This window comes from Lepidochelys olivacea (assembly GCF_965140295.1).
Source record: "Lepidochelys olivacea isolate rLepOli2 genome assembly, chromosome: 10".
Classification (NCBI taxonomy): Eukaryota; Metazoa; Chordata; order Testudines; family Cheloniidae; genus Lepidochelys; species Lepidochelys olivacea.
In genome coordinates this window covers 30,067,606-30,090,357 of record NC_140420.1, presented here as the reverse complement: position 1 = coordinate 30,090,357, position 22,752 = coordinate 30,067,606, and the positions used below count along the sequence as shown (strand labels likewise).

General features: G+C 44.6%; 1 protein-coding gene across 1 annotated transcript in view; it reads right to left on the bottom strand.

The window, feature by feature from the left end:
* Positions 1-12,878: 12,878 nt before the first annotated feature.
* Positions 12,879-22,752, bottom strand: part of LOC311527837 (ectonucleotide pyrophosphatase/phosphodiesterase family member 7-like) — a 46,692-nt gene continuing 36,818 nt past the window's right edge. Inside the window, exons 4-5 of the mRNA XM_084642226.1 lie at positions 19,885-20,222; positions 12,879-12,962 (exon numbers count right to left, since the gene is read on the bottom strand). Coding sequence (XP_084498352.1) covers positions 12,902-12,962; positions 19,885-20,222 — 399 coding nt within the window. The 3' untranslated portion in view covers positions 12,879-12,901. The remainder of the gene's footprint in view (positions 12,963-19,884; positions 20,223-22,752) is intronic.

Sequence of the window (22,752 nt, the reverse complement as noted above, 5' to 3'; positions counted from 1 at the left end):
CCTGCATCCCTGCGTGGCTCTGTGTCCTCGTCTTCCCATGTCACCCGCGTCCCTGCGTGGCTCTGTGTCCTCATGTTCCCATGTCAGGCCTGGCGCCTGCATCCCTGCGTGGCTCTGTGTCCTCGTCTTCCCATGTCAGGCCTGGCGCCTGCGTCCCTGCGTGGCTCTGTGTCCTCGTCTTCCCATGTCAGGCCTGGCGCCTGCGTCCCTGCGTGGCTCTGTGTCCTCGTCTTCCCATGTCAGGCCTGGTGCCTGCGTCCCTGCGTGGCTCTGTGTCCTCGTGTTCCCATGTCAGGCCTGGCGCCTGCGTCCCTGCGTGGCTCTGTGTCCTCGTCTTCCCATGTCACCCGTGTCCCTGCGTGGCTCTGTGTCCTCATGTTCCCATGTCACGCGTGACGCCTGTGTCCCTGCGTGGCTCTGTGTCCTTGTGTTCCTTATGTCATGCCTGGTGTCTGCGTCCCTGCATGGCTCTCTGTCCTCGTGTTCCCATATCACGTGTGATGCCTAGAGCCTGCATCCCTGTGTGCCTCTGTGTCCTTGTATTCCCATGTCACGTGTGGTGCCTGGAGCCTGCGTGCTTGCTTGGCTCTGTGTCCTCGTGTTCCCATGTCACACTTGACGCCTGGAGCCTGCGTCCCTGCTTGGCTCTGTGTCCTTGTGTTCTCATATCATGTGTGATGCCTGGAGCCTCCGTCCCTGTGTGGCTCTGTGTCTTCATGTTCCCTTGTCATGTGTGACGCCTGGAGCCTGCGTCCCTGCATGGCTCTGTGTCCTCGTGTTCCCATGTCACGCCTGGAGCCAGTGTCCCTGCGTGGCTCTGTGTCCTCATGTTCCCATGTCACGTGTGACGTCTGTGTCCCTGCGTGGCTCTGTGTCCTCATGTTCCTTATGTCATGCTTGGTGTCTGCGTCTCTGCATGGCTCTCTGTCCTCGTGTTCCCATATCACGTGTGATGCCTAGAGCCTGCATCCCTGTGTGGCTCTGTGTCCTTGTATTCCCATGTCACGTGTGGTGCCTGGAGCCTGCGTGCTTGCTTGGCTCTATGTCCTCGTGTTCCCATGTCACACTTGACGCCTGGAGCCTGCGTCCCTGCTTGGCTCTATGTCCTCGTGTTCCCATGTCACACTTGACGCCTGGAGCCTGCATCCCTGCTTGGCTCTGTGTCCTCGTGTTCCCATGTCACGCTTGACGCCTGGAGCTTCCGTCCCTGCTTGGCTCTGTGTCCTTGTGTTCTCATATCATGTGTGACACCTGGAGCCTCTGTCCCTGTGTGGCTCTGTGTCTTCATGTTCCCCTGTCATGTGTGACGCTTGGAGCCTGCGTGCCCGCTTGGCTCTGTGTCCTTGTGTTCCCATGTCATGCTTGATGCCTGGAGCCTGCATCCCTGCTTGGCTCTGTGTCCTTGTGTTCCCATATCATGCGTGACGCTTGGAGCCTGCGTCCCTGTGTGGCTCTGTGTCTTCATGTTCCCCTGTCACGTGTGACGCCTGGAGCCTGCGTCTCTGCATGGCTCTGTGTCCTTGTGTTCCTGTCTGACGCCTGGAGCCTGCATCCCTGCATGGCTCTGTCCTCGTGTTCCCATGTCACACATAATGTTTGGCACCTGCGTCCCTACGTAGCTCTGTGTCCTCCTGTTCCCATGTCATGCATGATGCCTGGGGCCTGGATCCCTGCGTGGCTCTGTGACTTGTTCCCATGTCACATATCCCAGCATGGCACCTGCATCCCTGCGTGACTCTGTGTCCTCCTGTTCCCATGTCACACATGATGGCCTGGTGCCTGTGTAACCCACACACCTCCTGGGTGTGGTCTTCTGTCCCATCTAGTGGTGTTCGATCTCGCCTACTGACGACCAGGGTCTGTCGGTGTTCCAAGTGGGGGCTCGTCCTGGATTTCAACTGGGAAGTATTTGAACCTCGGGACTTGCTTCATCAGCTAGGGGAAGTATATAACCCACACATCACCTCAGTGTGGTGTTCTGTCCCATCTACTGGCACCAAGATGAGAAAGAGAGAGAGCTAAGGCTGTAGAGCAGACTCAATAACAGCCAGTTGGCTTTTAGCTCATGCAGTAGAGGCTCATGCACTAAGCTCCAGAATCCCGCCCGTCAACGACTGGGGTCTGTCGCCATTACAAGTGTATTCCTGCATGACTGTATGCTAGTGTTCACATGTCACACTTGATGGCCTGGTGCCTGCATCCCTGCGTGGCTCTGTGTTCTTGTGGCATGGCTTCTGTATTCCCATGTCACAAGTCATGGCCTGGCACCTTCATCCCTGCATGGCTCTGTGTCTTTTTGCACAGTGCCCATGTTCTCATGTCACACATTCATGGCCTGCTGCCTGCATTCCTACATGACTTTATCTGTTTCTGGGATCCCATGTCATGGTATCTACATCACAGGCCAATGCTTATGGCCTCACATCATAATATCTCCACACAGTGAGCGATATCTGGATTCCACATAACAGCATCTGTCACAGCTGAGTGCGTGGAACTCCTGGCAGGAGAGACAAACCTGTCACCTAACACAAGTTAATGAGAGAGAGGGTTTGAGGTTTATTGATTACTGGAAAAATTGGAGAACATTAAATTCAGGACTGTCTAATTATTCTGCAACACACTGGGAACATCTGAGAAAAAGGAGCTCTCCTGTGAATTTGGGGATGACCCATGATGGTACCCCATGGTAACATTCCATACCCAAATTCTGAAGAGGTTGCTGGTGGTTAAATCATGGCTGGGAGTCATTGCGCGGTTGCCCCTATAACTTCAGGCCCAGATCTAGCAGGGAGCTCTGCATGAGGGACCTTTGCTCCTGAGAGGAGCCCCTTTGAAGTCCATGTGAAGCACTTTGCAGGATCAGGCCTTAACGAAGGGACACTCAGGTACAAAATTAATACTTTAGTATAATTAATAGCACCCTTGGTTACTAAAAATAACATGGATTACTGAAACAAGAACATCGATTAAATAAAACAAAGAAGTAAAAACATCGTTTTCAATTTTCGTGCTTTGTTTTTCTTTTTTCAGTACATTCAGCTTGGTCAATGAAAATAGGCTGATCAGTTTAATTCTGTGAAGTCAATTTCTGATCAGTTTTGTTTTCTTGTCTTTGTATGCTTGGTAGGATGCTGTGGTGTCTGGGTTGCAAACGGATGTTATTGCTCTAAATGTAAACTGTTCCCCTTGGAAATTCAACCACAGCTGAAACATTTATGGATATGTTTTGCAAAAATCAGTGCTCGACCATAATATAAATGACATATTTACAGAATTACTTGTTGCTATATACAAAAAGAGAGCTTCAGAGTAGCAGAGGGAGAACGACATCAAGAGGGAGAAAGAAGTGTGGAAAAGATGGTATTTGAAAAAGGATGGAATTGGTGAGACAGAGGAAAAGGGCAGTTGTTCCAGGTGGTAAGAAATTAGAGGAGAAGGCTCTTGCATCAATAGGTGCAAGATTCTACATTGAAACAAACAGGATGAAGCTGGTAATCCATCATCGATAACTTCTCTCCATCAGTATGTTCTTTCTTTCTTTCTTGCTCCATCCTTGGTTCTGTCCTTTCCTTTCTCTTCCCCTTTGGTCTTTGCTGAACCCTGATCATTTGTACAATAGCCAATTCCCAAATAAGATGAATGGTATTTTTATACTGAGCACTGCTATCTGTGTTATATAAATGCTCACAGGCATTGCCATATGTCATGTCTCACCTCAGAACTGCTTGTTGGGATGAATTTCCAACCCTCAGCACGTTTTGAATAAAAGGAGACAGGAGTTTTGGGAGTTTCTCATATCCTTTGGGGAGAAATTTTCAAGTGACCCAAAAAGAATTGCATCCATAGAATGGACCTCAGGTTAACAGGATTTTTCACAGATGACATCCCATGCTCAGCTTGTCTCTGTATTGTTCAAACTACAACTTTTATCTTAGTTACTGTAAAGAATCTGTAATTGCCAGAATTTTGTCCTAAGAGTCCAGTCCTGCAAATACTTAAGCATGTGCATACATTTATTCACACGAATAGTCTTGTTGAAGTCAGTTAGAATATTCCCATGCATGAAGTTATATATGTACTTCAGTGTTTGCAGGATCAGGGCCTAAGTAATTTTCTAAGATGGAACTGTTTTTGTGGTACTGAATAGTTCTATTTCCTTCCTTTTTTCATTCTTATACATACCAACAAAAAGCTGTCTTTCTGAGTTCTTTAATCAGTCTAATGCTCTTCTAATCATCCTAGATTCCATGTCCTTAATAACATTAAAAGTCTGGATCTGTAGACATAGGAAAAAGAATAGTGGGCTAGTAAATGAAAGCTAATGTGGCAAAAGGAGATAAAGAAGAATACACTTGCATGAAAAGTTTGATTATAGATAAATCCTTTCCCATCATTTTTGTTTTCCTTTCCATCTGAGTTATTTCAGGCAGACATGCAGGGAAAGGGTGGTCGTGGGACCACAGAACAAGACTGTCAGGTGCTCTGATTACCTTTCCTGTCTCTGACAGAGACTTACTGTGTGACATCAGGCAAGTCACATAATCTCTCCATGCCTCTGTTTTCTCAGCTGTAAAATGAGAATTCTATTTTGTTCAGATTCTTGTAACACCCACATCACAGCAGTATCTCTGAATGTTTTCCAGTAGTACATTAAGCAGTATAACTAACATCTGTTCATGTGTGCAGCATTCTGTCTCTCACCTTCTTCCCAGGGGGAAAATTGTGTGTGCAGTGTAGTGTTTAGTTAGTGGAGTTTAGAAAATATATTACACATTCATAGTTTATATTAGCAAAGGCAAGGTCAAAAAAGTATGCCTTGTACTTAGAGTGGAAGGTGGATGAAGTTTGGATAATAGTACCTAGCCCAGGGGTGGGCAAACTTTTTGGTGTGAGGGCCACATCACAGTATGGAAATTGTATGGAGGGTCGGCTGGGGCAGGGGATTGGAGCACACGGGAGGATGAGGGCACCGGCTGGGGGTGTAGACTCTGGGGTGGGGCAGAGGATGAGGAGTTTGGGGTGCAGGAGGGTGCTCTGGGCTGGGATCAAACAGTTTGGAGGGCGGGGGAAGGAGGTTGGGTTGCGGGTGCGGCTCAGGGGTGCAGGATCCAGGCAGCGCTTATCTGAAGTGGCTCCTGGAAATGGTGGCCCGTCCCCCCTCCGGCTTCCACGTGGAGGCAGGGCCACGCCGCTGTGCGCACTGGCCCATCTGCAGGCACCAACCCCGCAGCTCCCATTGGCCATGGTGCCCAGCCAATGGCAGCTGCAGAGCTGGTGCTTGGGGTAGGGGCAGCGTGTAGAGCCCCCTGGCTGCCCCTGCTTCCGGGAGTCACGTGGAGCTACTGCATGCATGGAGCGGAACAAGGCAAGGCGCCGACCCCACTCCCCGGCTGGAGTACCGGAGTGGGGAAAGCTCCCAACCTCACTCTCCGGTGGAAGCTCGAGGGCCAGATTAAAAGGTCTGGTGGGCTGGATGCAGCCTGCGGGCCATAGGTTCCCACCCCTGACCTAGCCCGTGAGGCTCAGTTCATTAATGTTTAGTGTTTTATTTTTAAATTTGAAATCCTTGGATAGTAGAAAGTGCTGTAAAAGTGCAAAGTAATATATTAAAATCCCTCGTTAAAACAAAAACTTCACAAAAGTCAGACAGCTGGTGTGCTGTGACTGCTGCCTGTCATGCCGACCAATATTGACTCATTTTTTCCTTATGCTCCCCCATCTGTCTCCACCAGTTGTCTCTTCTCTTACTTCATTGTAAGCTATTTGGGGGCATGGATCCTTTTTTTTCATTGTATTTGTACAGCACCTAGCACGGGGTGGCCAACCTGTGGCTCTGCAGCCACACACGGCTCTTCAGAAGTTAATATGCGGCTCCTTGTACAGGCACCGACTCTCGGGCTGGAACTACAGGTGCCAACTTTCCGATGTGCCGGGGGGTGCTCATTGCTCAACTCCTGGCTCTGCCCCAGGCCCTGCCCCTACTCCACCCCTTCCCGCCCCCTCCCCTGAGCCTGCCATGTCCTCGCTCCTCCCCCTCCCCCTCTGAACCTCCTGCACACCACGAAACAGCTGATCAGGAGGTGCAGGGAGGGAAGTGCACTGATTGGCGGGCTGCTGGTGGGTGGGAGGCTCTGGGAGCGGGGTCGGGGGGAGCTGATGGGGGGCTGCTGATATATTACTGTGGCTCTTTGGCAATGTACATTGGTAAATTCTGGCTCCTTCTCAGGCTCAGGTTGGCCACCCCTGGACTAGCACAATGAGCCCTGGTATATGACGGGCTGCCTCGCACTGCCGAAGAGTATATAATACTGTGAAACCTACACACGAGCAGCTTGGCTCCCCATCCTAAACATGTTTAAGTATGTAGCTTTATTCATGTGACTAGTCCCAGTGAAGATTTGAGTGGGGAGTTTTGTCCTAAGTTCTGGAAAAGGGAAAGACCTGGTCCATGGTCATCCATTCCTTTCCAGTGAAATTGGCAGAGTCAGTATCCCACAGCAGGGGTTTTCAACCTTTTTCTTTTTGAGCCCTCCCCTCCCCAAAATGCTATAAAATCTCCAACGCCCACCTATTGCACAACAAGTGGTTTTCTGCATATAAAAGCCAGGGCCTGAGTTAGGGAGTAGCAAGCAGGGCAATTACCTGGGGCCCCATGCCACAGTGCCCCCACCGTGAAGCTAATCTGCTCAGGCTTTGGCTTCAGCTCGGAGTGGGGGGCTCAAAGCTTCAGGCTTCAGCCCCATGCGGCGGGGCTTTAGCTTTCTGACCTGGACCCCAGTGAGTATCATGATGGCCTGCTCGTGGCCCCCCAGGGGGCCCTGGACCCCTGGTTGAGAACCGCTGCCCTATAGCACACCACGCTGGTATTCTTTGCTGGCTTGTCTGACAGCTGTCTCAGGCAAGCCGCCAAAGAAAATCTGGGAATCTGTTCTCCTTATTCTGAAACAGCTGAAATGTAATTTTTTTTCTTTTTACCCAATGGAAAGATAGTAGCAATTTTATTCTGCATGTAGCACTAATAATTTTATTGGGCTTCTATCTAGGAGCATAAGGAGTTGGGAATAAATTCCTATCAGCCAAGTGATTTCAATTTGCACAACACCTCCTCCTCTGCAGGTCATAACAGAGGCCCTTTTGGGCCATTACTTTTTTATTTTTAAAACTCCTCAATTTGCAGGTTAAAAAAAAAAGCAGCTTAATATTTAAAACTCCATCGGCTTTGGTGAATGTTCCCACCTAAAATTTGCTTGTTTTAGTTTTTCATATGAAGGGGAAAGAGGGTATCATCTGATAGTTCATATTGCTCTAGAGATCTGGAGATTTTTTGGTAATTTGTTTCATACTCTGACATTGTACCGAATACATTTCTCAGCTTTACAATAATATTTAGTAGAGAGATGGGTCTTTGTAGGTTTCTCTTGTCTCTGTATAAAAGTAATATTGCTCTAGAATGTAATTTTTAGGAGTGGGGCCCAGAATTTACAATTCCAGGGTAACTTTGCAATAAAAAGTGATTTCCCCCCTTTATTCTATGTTTATAAAGATGTTGTTACATTGGAGCCATTGGCATTTTATTAGCTTTCTGTTATTTCATAGCATTTTTAATTCCATCTACAGAACTGAGTTATTCTAAGCTTACCTCAAGGTCCCTCTAATGCAAACAAATGAGTCTTTTAAGTAATCATCAATTTCCTCTTGACTAGCCAGTGGAGAGGAATAAAGTTTATAAGATAATGAAAGCAAAGCCTCTGTGACAGGGAGGCTGGAAAGCCGCAGCTCTCAGGACATCCAGGAAGTATTATTTTTTCCCTTTCTGCCCTTTTCTTTTTAATGTCAGTTTTGCCACCTCCAAGCCTCAAAAATCACAAGCCAGGTCTCAAAAATCATGAGTTTTTTAAAATAGTAAATTTTTGGGAGGGGGTAGTTATATATGCCTTCTGTTTTCTGAGCCTTTGGCTGTATTTGGATCAAGTTTTCAAACTTTTCTCTGCAGCCATGAAGAAACTTACTCTTCTTTAAAAATGAAAGGTCTGATTTTGACATAATCACTTGACTCCAGAAGCTGGGGCTTTAAAAAAAATCATGAGACACAGTAAAATCACAGGAGTTGGCAACATTGTTATTCAGAGACAAAACAGAAGGTACACACCTCCTTTCACCTCTCTGTGTTCATCCTTTTATTTCCTTTCCTTTTATAACATATCAGCTCTTTGCTGCTGTCTCCATCAAGAGCTGCCTTTTTCTAGACAGGATTCAAAATGGAGGACTGGTCATTTATGAAAGGGGCTTCTTCTCCAGACATAATTATATGGGTCAGATGGTTGGACTATAATTAGTTTTCCTATTTTATTTTTTGTGTTGTGGTAGCTCCCAAAGGTCCAAGACAGGAACACAGCCTCATGATACTAGGTGGTATGGAAATATATAGGAAAACACAGTCTATACCCCAAAGAATTTGCAATCTAATTGGAAACAGGACACAGGTACTGTAGGTGTAACAAGTAATAGAGTGAAGGCAGAGAGGAAGGATGAAGGTAACAGTGATGATGTCATATGGTTTCTTTGATGAGGTGTACCACAGCCACTAAAGGGTTAACAGCTAAGCTAGCTGCCTCCTCAGCAGTTGCTAATTGCTGGGATAAGAAGGCTGCAGATGGGCCATAGGGGCAGCTGTTAGAGAGATTGAGAGCTACTAAGAGGAGGCTGTCCAGCAGTAGGCTGGTGGGAAGCTGTGCAAGGAGTTAGACTTCCACCGAGAGAAGACTTGAAGATGGACTTCAGGGAAAGGTGTCTGTAGAGAGAGAGAGGAAGCAGTCCAGAGAAGCAGCAAGGGATTGTAAGGAGTGGGTTCTAGCTGGTTAAAAGCAGGGTCCCTGGGCTGGAACCCAGAGCAGTGGACAGGTCTGGGTTCCTCACCACCCCCCAGACCAGGGGATAGGAAAGCCTCCCTGAGGAAGAGTGGGAAAGGAATATAGAACCTGGGCTGGGCCTAGTGACCTAATGCAGGCCAATTGGCCTTTGGTACTTGTACTCTTATCCCTTCTGGGGTAGTAGTAAATGACCTGGCCAGAGGGATGGAGTTGTGAAAAGAGGCTGATTATTGCAGGCCAAGCAACTGTCTGGTGTGGTTAACTGAGATGGGACTGCTGTCATGCCTGGCCATGAGGAGTCAATTGCGCTGGTCAATAAGTGACTGCGGCAGTACATAAGCTGTCTGAGGCTACGGCTTCACCACTCCCAGCTCATGTAGACACAATGGTGCTAGCTCAATGAAAATAGCAGTGTAGCTGTGGAAGCATGAGCAGCGGTGGCATGGGCTAGCTGTGCTAAGTATGTACCTGCAGGGTTCAGGCAGGTTTTACTTGGCATGGCTAGCTCCTGCGACTGTTCTTTGCTGCTCATCACTATCAATTTTAACGTGCTAGGTTGGTGTGAGTTAGTGCAGGTATGTCTGCCCAAGCAGGGAATCACCTCCCTCGCTCACAGGGCCCTACCGAATTCATGGTCCCCTTTGGTCAATATCATGGTCATAGGATTTTAAAAATGGCAAATGTCATGATTTCAGCTATTGAAATCTGGTATTTCACAGTGTTGTAACTGTAGGGGGCCTGACCCAAAAGAGGATTGTGGGGGTGTCGCAAGTTTATTGTAGGAGGATTGCAGTATTGCCACTCTTACTTCTGTGCTGCTGCTGATGGCAGCACTGCCTTCAGAGCTGGGCTGCCATAGCGTGGTGGCTGCTGCCCTGGCACCCAGCTCTGAAAGCAGCAGCACAAAAGTAAGAGTGGCACTACCATGCCATGCCATCATTACTTCTGTATGACTGCTGGCAGCGGTGCTGCCTTCAGAGCTGGGCGCCTGGCCAGCAGCCACTGCTCTCTGACCACCCAGCTCTGAAGGCAATGCAGAAACAAGGGTGGCAATACTGCAACCCCACCTCCTACAATAACCTTGTGACTCCCCCACCTCCTCTTTTTGGGTTAGGACCCCCAGTTTGGGGAAATGCTGGTCTCCCCTTTGAAATCTGTATAATACAGGGTAAAAGTGCACAAAAGACCAGATTTCACAGGGAGAGGCCAGATTTTGTGGTCTGTGACACATTTTTCACAGCTGTGATTTTGGTAGGCCCTACTCATAGTGCACACACAGCCAAAGTGTGTGACCTGATTGTGTGTTTAATTCAGTAGGTGTTTTCTTATATAACAGCATTCTGTTTCCTGCTGTGCTGCTCAACCTCCCTGTCATAGCTAGCTGAGTTCTCTTTAGCATCCCAGCAGAAGTTGGTCTTGAGAAAGGATTTGAAGGAGGAGGGGGTAGTGGCCATGGGGATTGCCTCAGAGAGGAGGCAGCATGAAAGAATGTGTTGAGGTATTGTGGGAGAAGCAGACAAATGTGCATTCAAGGGGGAATTGCTGGTGAAGCAGAACAGAAATGGGCAGGGGTGATGTGCATAGGGATAAAAAGATAGGGGGCGGGGGAAGAGTTGTGAAGGGCCTTGAAGGAAAGGACAAGAAACTTAACTTTGGGTCTATTTATATATGTCAACTCATTGAGCCATCAGTCTGGTTTAGTTCTGGACCAGTTGTAGAGACCCAGAACGCTTGCATGAGGCTGGTCAAAGACTTGTCTTCATCCATCTACACATAGAACAGTAAGGTAAACAGATTGTATATCGGTTGTATTATTCATTTACACTTGCTGTTTAAAGGCACTCTTCATATGTAAAACTCAGCTGAGCACTATGTGTTACACTCTGAATGATGATGGAAATTGTCCTGTTCTTTACCACCTCTTGTCTTCCCTCACAAAAGACACTGGGACACCCCTTACCTGTGCCTTATGAATACCTGCCATCTTTCTAATGCAGTTTCCTGGCCCTCTTGGAGCAGGTTTTTGTCAGCTTTGTTTCCTTTCTTGAGGAATGAATTTGTAGAGAATCTGAGTGAGTGCACAGTACAATCTGTTACAATGGCATTCTTTCAAAAAATCACAAGAAGTGGCAACTTGAATCTCCCTACGTGAATGCCATAAGACCTGTTTGGCGCACAGATTCTCTGTGCATAGAAAAAAGGATTCCAAGTGAAGCATTTGAGGTCTATTTCAGAGAAACAGATCTTTATGCTAGGCAGTTTCACAGGCTCCTGCTGTTTTTAGCACCCTTCATGTGGCTTGTACTAAGAGCTGCACTGTTAATAGATAACCAGTCTTTTCATTAGTCATTCAAATGTACCCACTTCTGAGGTAAAACATGAGCACTGTTTAAACAATACACAACACTGCATGCTAGTGTACGACAGGAAGTGAAGAAGAAAATTTGCAGAGGGAACTTTAGTAGACAAGATGTAATAACTCAGTTGAAATTTGTTCATCATATTACTTTTTGGTATGGCCTGGGATGTCAGTGAGTTTAAATCAAAACTGAAAGATGGCACCTCGTACTACACAGTGACTGTAACATGGCCGAGGTATTTAGTTCAGCAAGAAATACTGACTCACCATCACAACTTCCTGTATAACCCTGGATTTTTCTTGGAGAGGTCCCTGAGTGTTTATCAAACCCAGCATTGCTTGTTTTATGACATGTAATGGGATGGCAGTCCAAGGAGGCATGACTGCAGGGGTGTTGAATGTTTTTGTTCAAATTTACATTGTACAGCTATAAACACTTCAACAGTGATATTTAGACAATTTGAGAACACCCAGCTGAATCTAGGTACTCTAATAAACCTTTAGGCAAACTTGGTGGAGATAGAGGATAAATGGTCCAGTGGCCTTCTGGGGTTTGTACATTCATGTCATGAGGGTGTTAATACTGAAGCCAACTACTTGTGGTCAATTGACTGTCTGGTCAGTTGTCCTTAGAACTGAAATGGTCAGAATGCTGCTAGGTGAAAATGACCAATGTAACCTTGCAACAGAGTATACTGCATGTGGGTGGCAAACGTAAAATTGGTGCATGGAATGTTTGAACATTGTCCAAAACAGCTAAGTGAAGGTCTGAAACTGGCCATTATGTCACTTTAGTTCATGCTTAATTTGCAGATCCCTTTTGGGAGGAAAAAGGAGAGAGAAGGCAAAAAGGGCTGTCTAGTCTAAGGATGCAGACCAAATACAGGATTCACAGGAGGAGTAAGATCATGCCAACTGGGGGTGTTTAGGATTTTGTTTCTCAAAGATCTGTAACTCTCTAGTGCTTTCAAGAATAAAAGTGACTAGTTAAGGAATTCCTTGGCTAAGCCTGTATTCCTTATTTCCATGCCATGTTGTCCCTGAAAGGACAGTAGCTGAGATTTCTCACAGCACAGTGATGCACTAAGGGAATATAAATAAGCAAATGGGGGGGGGGGTTTGAGAAGGCTCAGGCACTAATTCTGGAGTTTAAGGCGGCTGCGGAGCCCCACATCCCAAGGAAGGGTGGCAGACATGAGATCAACACCTTCGAGTGTGCCTTAGAAACCCAGAGCTAGGAACAGTGACCTGACTCTGCCCAGAACCGGTTGGTTTAGGAGCGTGTGAGATCCAGCATTTGGGGCCACTTGCAATGGATTGTCCAGAGTGGGGGACAAGCCTTGTAACAGGAATGGCAATATACATACATACACACACACACATGCTCACTCACTTTCATTGGACAGCTTTTCGTTGCACATAATATTGCTCTCGTTTGTAAAATGATAACGTGTTACTATCCTCGCTGTTTTGAGACCAAGGATTTTTTAGGACCTGTATTGTAATGTATCAAGCCAAAAGTTTAAAAAACACAAAACATGTAAAATGATCATTTCATGTAGCTTTCTACCAGTTTCTGGTAGCAGACACAGCAAATAGAACCAGAAAGAACAAGATGCAGACTTGATTTTTTCAAATGCTATATGTATTCTCTCAAAATGAAAATGGTTCACAATGTTGTTGATGATAAAGGTGGGTTGTTCTTTGCTTTGTGATGATTCTTCTTTAGCCTGTAGGGTGGGGTGAGAAAATACTTGTTAAATAGATTGGAAGCTTTTGTTCATTAAGTTACAATAAATACTGCAAAAAACATTTGGGGCAGAATTCTCCTCTCTAAGCTGTGCCACAGGTCTGTATTGCATATGATATACTCCTACTTACAGATCTCCCACTGCTGTCACTTGGAACTAATATGTAATAGAGGTATACACAGTGGTGTTAAGTTTTCATAGGCCATAAAATGCAAACCTCCAGACTGAGATTTTCAAAGCAAACTAAGGAGATTTAGACACCCAACAATTTCCATTAATTTCAGTGGGAACCATTTGGGCTTTGCGCATTTCAGGCTCTGTCTATAATGACCTATTTTAGATTAAAGAGAGAACAGAAGTCAAGTCTCCAAGAGAGCATTGTGTGTGTGTGCGTCGCGTCCATTACGGTCTGCAGCAACTCTGAGGACAATATGTCAGCTGAAATCTGTACACAGGGATTGTTCTTACAAATGTAAAGGTGTGGAATGTAGGAAATGAGACAGATTTATAATTACAGATCACACAAACAAATCTCACTAAGTGGCCTTCTACTAATCTGGGCACTTGTCCACTTGCATTGAAAAAGGGTCATATCTTTCCTATTCTCAACAAATATGAATAACAGATGTTGTGATAGCGGCAAAGAGCCCTGTGGCACCTTATAGACTTACAGACATATTGGAGCATAAGCTTTTGTGGGTGAATACCCACTTTGTCAACTATTACTAATACCTAGAACCAGCTTATGTGGCTGTTCTTCCTGTCATCCTGGGTAGCTTCCATGAATGTCAAAGACTATTACCCTTCACTTCTAAATCTAGTTAAAGCACTGCTCTCACCATGACTACAGCTATCAGAGGTGATTAAATTATGCTCATTTTGGAGGTTTAGACTCTCACGGTAGGTAAGATGTTTCTGAGGAGTCGAGTGGTTTCACATTTCACACTCGACAAAACCAGAGGAAAACACGTGCTCAGACTAAAAAGAAGCCTTGCCAACTGTATTTTGAGTGAGTGCATTTCACCAGTGTTGCTACAGATTACTGCTGCTTATAACAGATGGTTCAAGCCATTTCCAGTGTCTTGTACCCAGAGACAGATGATATAGCTAACAAAACATCTGGTATGTTACAGTTAATTAGAAACTGAAAATGCTTTGTGTGTGTGTGTGGGGGGGGGGGGACGGGACGGGACGGAACACCTATTTATTTCAAGTTATAGATATAGATTTTGTATATGTCATTTTGCATTACACTTAATGGGTTTCCTTCATCCAAACATTTTGAGCTCAATACCTTGAGCATACAAAAACCGAATCGAGATGTTTCCTATACATGCACAGTCCAACTTTCAAACGCAGGAAAGTAGGAATAGGCCTATTGGCTCAAACAGACACCCCATCTAGCTCAGTGTTTTTCTCTGACAATGGCCAGTACAAGATGCTTCAGAGAAAGGTGCAAGGCATCCTATAAGGAACAAATATGGAAAAACCTGTCCTTTGGGAAATTTCTCCCTAACCCTAGATGGTTATTCCCTGAACATGGCTTATTAGACATTTATGTGAATAATATTCTTTTGAATCCTGCAAAGTATATAATTTTAATGGTACCTCAAAGCAGTGAGTTCCACAGGTTATTTTATGGATCAGTAAAAATGGTATTTCTTCTATTCTATTTTAAATTTTGGTGCTGTTCTAAATTTCATAAGCCATTCCCTTACTCTAATATTATTGGGAGATCCTGTTGACCTTTTCCTATGTTTTCTATACTGCTCATTATTTTAGATTTCTCTATCGTGTTGCTTTTTGTAGGCATCAGTGTTACTGCAATACACATTGCTATGTCAGGCTCAACTCTTACAACAGACTTATTCTGAGGTGAATTGTTCCCTGAACTTGATGCAGAATCGGTTTTTATTTATTTTTTAACCTGTCACGGAACTGGTTTAGAGTAAACTGCAGTTTACATTTCACAAAACCCTGGGCGTTCAGAGGGCAGAAGGCAGCAGAGCCTCCTGCATATGTGCATGAACAGGAGTCTGTATTATGAGTTACATTCTCCTCCTTAATGTTCAACCGCAGCACGAATTGCAAGCACTTTTTTTTTTATCTTGAGCCGATCTCTTTCTAAACAATGGAGACGATAAACCTTCCCTGCTCCCACCCGTCCCCCAGTGGGGAAAGGGTGGAGGGAAGAAGGATTTTTATAATGTAACTCTATTTAACGTTCTTTCCAGCTCTAATTTTTCACAGAACTTTATGGGTACAGTGATGGCACTGCTGTGGTGCTGTTGCTGATTGTTTAAGAGTAAAAGATGAGACAGGTTGCTCCTGTAGCCAAAATATTTGGCATGGTCCTTTTTGTGTGGACCCTGAGCACAAGGGGCAGGGCCCCCTTGAAGGCAGTGAGACTCTTTCTGTTGACTTCAGTGGGCACTGGATCAGGAACATAATGCTGACCTGAAGTGCTGTCTAGTTTAGCATTCTGTATGAGTGGAAGTGATTCACATGGTTGAAGAGGATGCTGTAAATGTGGAGAGGGATATGATTGCTGGTAGCACAGGAAAAGAACCAGACGTTGTCGTTCTCTTTCCTGTTTAAATCTACTTAATATGTGTGTTTCCTGGGGAAAATTTTGCAGGAAATTAAGTTATTGTGCTAAGTGCGATCTCATTCTGATGAAGGGGTTGGGTGTGATCCACAACTGCTAGCTAATTGACCCACAGCACGATCAGCATGGCTTTGAAATGGGCTCCTCTCACTGAGGCACTTGCTCTGACAATCTGCCTTCCTGTTGGTAGTATGCTGTCCAGAAAAAACACTATTCAGTATATCAGTTGTCCAGATTTCATCTCCTCGCCTCTCTATCTTTGACTCCAGTGGGTTTGGCTTTTTGCTGCTGCACAAGAATAATACTTATAAAACCAAGATAATAACTGCTGTACTGGGTCAGACCACCTGGTCCATCTAGCCCAGCATCCTGTATTCAAACAGTGGCCAGTGCCAAATACTACAGAGGGAGTGAATAGAGCAGGCAATCCATTGAGTGATCCATCCCCTTTCATCCACTCCCAGCTTCTGGCAAACAGGGGCTAAAGACACCCAGAGCATGGGGTTGCATCCCTTGGCTAATAGCTATTGATAGATCTATCCTCCGTGAACTTATTTAGTTCATTTTAAAAACCCCTTTATAGTTTTGACCTTTTCAACATCCTCTGGTAACAAGTTCCACGGGTTGCTGTGCATTGTGTGAAGAAGTATTTCCTTTTGTTTTAAACCTGCTGCCTAATCATTTAATTGGGGTGACCCATGGCTCTTGTGTTATGAGAAGGAGTAAATAACACTTCCTTATTCACTTTCTCCACACCAGTCATGGTTTTCTAGATCTCTATCATATTCCCCCCCCCTTATTTATCTCTTTTCCAAGCTGAAAAGTCCTAGTCTTTTTTAATCTCTCCTCCTATGGAATCTGCTCCATACCCGTAATCATTTTTGTTGTCCTTCTCTGTAGCTTTTCCAATTCTAATATCTTTTTTTGTGACCAGAAAGGCATGCAGTATTAAAGGTGTGGGCATGCCATGGACTTAGACAGAAAATATCATCATGCCTCTGTATATCTATCCCTTTCTTAATGGTTCCTAACATTCTATTAGTGTTTTTGACTGCTGTTGCACACTGAGCAGATGTTTTCAGAGAACTATCCACAGTGACTCCTAGATCTTTCTTGAGTGCTAACAGCTAATTTAGACCCCATCATTTTGTGAGTATAGTTGAGATTACATTTTCAATATGCACTACTTTGCATTTATCAACATTGAATTCCATCTGGTATTTTGTTCCCCGCTCATTCAATTTTGTTAGATCCCTTTGTAACTCTTTGCAGTCAGCTTTGGACTTAACTATCTTGAGTAACTTTGTATGGTCTGTGAACTTGGTCACCTCCCTGTTCACCCCTTTTTCCAGATCACTTATGAATGTGTGCAACCACACTGGTCTCAGTGTTGTATGACAATTGCATGTTCCCATCACTTTGTGATGCAGTATTATGTACTGATCCAATATCAGATGAAGTCACAGGGTCTGGAAAGATTTTCATTGACATCAATGGATCTGACTCACAATGACACTGCAGAGGCTGAAATAAATTCAAGACCCTAAGGATACATCTACATTGCAAAGAAAAACCCGTGGCACAAGTCTCAGAGCCTGGCTTAATTGACTTGGGCTCACGGGGCTCAGGCTGCAGGGCTAAAAATAGCAGTGTAGATGTTCCTGCTCAGGCTTGAGACTGGGCTCTGAGATCCTCCCCTCTGTGCTGGGCTTCAGGACCTGAGCCCCAAGCTGAGGCCCGCCGTCTCTGCTGCTATTTTTAGCCCGATGAGCCAAGTCAGTTGACCTGAGCTCTGAGACTCAGTGCTGTGGGTTTTTCTTTGAGGTGTAGACCTACCCTCAAGGGCCTGGTTTCCAGAGGTTATAAGCCCTTCCATTTCACACTGACTTCAGTTGGTGGTATAAGAATTCAGCACTTCGAAAATCCAGCCTGAATAGTCTTGCAATCCAAAGCTGGATGTGGAAAACACCTGTGAAATTTGAGGTGGTTACACCATTTGGAAGTATGAGCCTGAGTAGCCCCTGGACCCAGGTATTGTGACTTTCTAGCAGGCTCCAATGTAATACAGTTAAATGGGTAACTTTTTGCTATTTACTTGCCCTGAATCAGACCCCTCTGTACTATAGTTAATGCTACTGCAGTCCCCTTTTAAATAACTAAAGAAATATAAAACAAAATTAAAATTCTTTGACATCTTCTATATTGTCACAAGAAAAATGGTCCTCATAATTGCTGGCTGAGAGAATCCTAAATAATGAAGCATTCCACAGATGCATGCTGTTTACTAGAAAGTTTCCATTGAATGTAATAATGCTCACATATATATTTCATCCAGAATAATCAATGTGTGTGTGAAATATGACTAAATTATGACTGGAAAATGATTGAGCCAATGTTTTATTGAGATTTCAAAGAGTGGAAATGCAATTTTTGGTGTCTTGTATATTTTAAAGGCGTGAATAAAACATGATTTGCAATGAACAACCTGGTGCTTCCGAAAATAAATCTCATATTTGCTGATTCTTTTTTTTTTCCAAGTGCAACAGCCTTGCATTCCATTCCTTAGCACAGATAAATATTAATTAATATCAGTAAGGGACCTGCGGCCCTGATATTCTATGATTCTAATGCAAAAAGGAAACTTCTTTATTCTTTCCCTCTTAAGCTTCCATAGTATAACCTTTTTTCCTCAAAGCTACTTTATGACAGCAATAATAGTCTATCTTGTTCTCGTTTGATAGGAGACTGTGCCATAAATCCCTAAGCTTTCATTACTGATTGATTAATATTTATCTGTGCTAAAGAATGGAATGCAATGTTGGTAAAAAGGAGGAATTTTCTTTCTTTCTGAGCCTCACTTAGTCTCAGACAATGTTCTATGAAAAGCTCATCATGCCAATGTATATTGCTGTCCCTCCTCCAGAACATGTGCAAAATGATCATCTGACCAGAAGATAACTTTCTAACTGGATATTCGCCTTTAATTACAGTTGCATTTGCTGCTGTAGAACTCGTACCCGTAAAGGGTCAAGTTCCAGTCTTAAGCTTCTGTAACTCTGGCCTCAGTGGAGTTATTCCTGATTGCCAGGAGTGAGAGAGAGAGAATCGGGCCCAAAGAGGCAGACTGCTTTGTTTTGTGGGGAGACAAATAGGGGCTTGTTTACACGGTCACATAATATGCTTTACAAGGGTATAATTTCTATAACCTATTGCATGTTCATTGGTCCCTGTCGACCCCGCTGGTTCACCGTAAGTTCTCTAGTGTGCCTTACCATAGTGCTATTTCAAATACATTACATAGCACCAGCAGGGTCGACACAGATCAATTAGCACACAAAACATTAGCGTGCTTCGGTAATGAACTCTGTGACGGTGGGAAGTGACTTACCCTACTGTGCCGACAAGCCCCAAGAGAGTAGAGCCTGATTCTCCACTGTCCTGCACCTTGTGTAGCCATTTCCCACTGTGTGAAGTGGGTATGAAACGCTACTGAATCAGAACAGTAGCGTTGCGTACCAGCTTCACGCTAGTGTCAATGGTTCCACAAGGTGCAAGAGATGGAGAGTCAGGTCTACTGCATGGCACCTGGTTCTGAGGCTCAACGCTACAAGTTAAGGCACGGGCTTCAGGCACAAGAGCATCTGGCTGATCTGGGCCTGTGTAGCGCTCGTGTCAATAATGCTGCTCTGCACTGCTGCAGCACCTTTCACAAATGCATCTTAAAAGTCATCTGAGGCCGAATAAATAAAGGTTCGTGACATCCTCTTTATTACTGGTGCTCGCGTGCGGGGAAGGCAGGGACATCGGACTAGACTTTCAGGGCGCAGGGTAGGCTTGTAGGGCTTTCCCTACTGTTAGAGGGTAAAGGATTGCCCAGTGGTCAGGGTGCTGACCTGAGACTTGGAGACCTGGATTCAATTCTTTGCTTCACCACCCACAGCTTTCCTGTGTGACCGTGGGCAAGTCACCTGTTTTTTGTTTTTTTTTTTGGTTTTTGTTTTTGCCCCTGTTTGCCATTTGTAAAATGGGGATGCCCATTACTATACTGAGTACCTTGTATAGTAGCTATTGGTAACCATTTTTACTGATGGGAATGCTGAGTGCAAAGTTAAATGGCCTATTCAGGGTCCTAGACTCTGTGTCAGCCCCAAGATTTATTTCTCCTTTTGTCTGTGTATGTACATGGTCCCAAGCATTGTAATATCTGAGCCCCAAACCCGTAATTCCCATCTCCCTCCTTCCAATGCTTTCCCCTGGTGTAACTATCCAAGCCCTAAAGAAAACTTTACTTACCTCTTCTTTCGCTGGATGGCAGTGTAAGTCACCGATGTGATGAATATTAGCACAAGCATCACTGCTATGGCACTTAAAATGAAAGCAGCAAGCAGGATGTTTGACTCTGGCTGTGAGGTATCAATGAGCATTTTCTGTGTAATTGCTAGAGATCCATTATTGGGCTGTGGATTGATGCCCAGGAGTTTGCACATCAGTGGATAAATGTGGATACTGTCAAAGGGCTCAGCTAAGTAATTCTCTTTGAAATCAGGACCAAAAGCTCTGAATATTGTCTTCATGTCCATATCCTCATTGTCAAATCCATGATCTCCTTTGTTAACATATAATATAAACCTCTGGGGGAAAAAAACAACCAACAATCAAGTTTAGCTTTATCTAGTGCCTTTCATCCTAAAGGCACCCTCAAATTTAACTTCTCATACACCAGTCACTAGTCGTACCTGAAGATGCTTCTGGGGTGAAATACCACTGCTGTATAATAGCACACGCCAATACAAACAAATGAGGCAGTGAAGGAAAATACAGTATCCAGCTGAAACAGCAAGGGAATTGTCTTCCACCTCCCTCAATTTCAGTAAGAAATGTGTGAAGAAAAGCATTAGATTCAAGAATATGCTTTGGTGTTTGCTAATTGATGCATTAGGTTGGCGTAACACTGAGCTTTGACAATTTGAGCTCATGCGTCTCTTTTAGATTTTTCAGATAATACCTCAAAAGTACGTCCACTTTTTGTTTTGTTAAAATATGGAGCCAAAATGTCATCGTAACTCTGACAATGGTCAATACACCTGATTCCCCTCTGGATGCTGAGGCCATATTTTGCCTTGATTTATGCAGCAGGGCAAGGAAGCAAGGAGCACCTTATGCTCCCTTGTGCTGGTTACCCAGGTCATGGGAAGGACAGCTGTCTCGATGGGGCTGCTATGTAGCTTCTACCCCGCTGTGGGAGTGGGTAGAGCCTTTGCTCCTGCCCCCACAAGGCACTGGCTTGCATAGCTATGCTGGTACAATGGGGAAAATATTCTGTAGCGGGTATAGGCCATCTGCAGGGGAAGTATCTGCACAGCTGGGGAACTCGGAGGCAAATTGTGACTCTGAAAGTCGCAATCTGCTTCCTGAAGTGCTCCTGGAGCAACACAATAATGCTCTGCTTCTCGCTGGAGGCTCCTGGGAAAGCCCCAGATGAGCGAACTTGGTTTTATATTGGGGGATTGTGATAATGCAGGACATGTAATTGCCAAAAATGACAGTAGTGTGAGTATAATTCCACCAAAGCTTTGCACTCTGTTACTGGATTTATAGCTTTAGCCTGATTCCATTTATCATGACATGCAGAAAGGGTGACTTCCTAGAAAAATCTTAGGAAAAGAAGGTTTGCATTGTTAAAATACTTGCAGTGATCCATTGTAGAAAGTAGGTATTGCTCCAAAAACGTTATAGTGCAATTTACCAGAACCGTAATGCACAAAGATAACAACCCATGTTAAATAGTCTAATCCAAATCTCCCGTCTGATTTAAATTCGAACAATGAGCAATTGGCAAACCTTAGGAGCTGCTTCACTGGCCACTGTGCATCCCTGTTGCTCCATAAAGTAGCTGCAGGCTCATTATTTTGGCTCAGATTAAGCTGACCAAAACTTCTGAGGACAAAACTGGAAGTTATAGTATAGACTACTGAGCGTTTGCCTACCACTTATAGGACAAGCTCTATAGCTTTTTATCTCCCCCAGATCTGTCATGTAACTATCAGCCTAACAGAGGGGAAAAATACTCTTTCTATCAATATGGGCAAATGGATACTCTTTGCATAGAGGTGTCCATGTGGGGAAGAAAATGACAGTGTTTTTGCACAGCGACTGAAGGAATCTCTAGTTTAGCAACAGGGAAGAGCTGATCCCTTAGTATGTTTTCTAGAGTCAGAGCGGGGATATTACTTTCTAGAATTCTGAGGATGATTTTTCAAAGTTCAATGGAAACAAATTACTCACAACTAGTAATCTGGGGCCCAGAGCTGAACACAGTGTCGCACCAGAATCCTATATTTTGAGATTCAGCTTTCTTACTCTTCGAGGTGTATGATAGAAGACATGGCATTCAGATGCCAAAACTTATTAAAATGAAGATGGAAAGATGAACTGAACATATCATTCTTACTGGCCTTCCTAGAATAAAATGTTGGCTGAATATAAACTTTACTGGAACTCATTTATGGCCTGATCTGAAGCCCACTGAAATCAATGGTGGGATCTTGGAATTGTGTGGGTTTTTTTTTTAAACCCTTCAGACTCCCTTTTCACCCTGTTTCTCTAAGCGAGCACCTTGAAAGACCAGGCACTTTAAATCCCCCAAATGGCTTAATGTTTTGATTGTCCATAAGGTTCCATTGGTCAGAGGTTTTAAGGCAAGTGAATTGTTCCAAATTCCAAACCAGAGTCCTCAAAGTCTGATAAAACTCAAAGATTCATGAAGTAAAATGTGTGGGGCTCCTATGGCTTCATGGCAAAGCTCAGGTGGCACGCTCGGAAAGGTTGTAAGTCTATTTTTTTTAATATGGGCTCCATAGTTTCATAGATTTCAAGGGACCATTTGATCATCTAGTCTGACCTCTGTACAACACAGACCAGGGTATTTAACTCAGTGACTCCTGTATTGAGCCCAATTACTTGGGTTTTTACTCCCACATGTCTTCCACAAAGGCACCCAGTCTTGATTGACTGGAAGACATCAAGAGACGGAAAATCTATCTCCTCCCTTGGTAGCAATGAAAATGTTCTGTTGGTGTAATTGCTATTTTCCTGCAATTAACAGGGTAAAATAACATGTACATATTTATTTCTATAGTAGTTGCTTTTAGGATCCCAGTC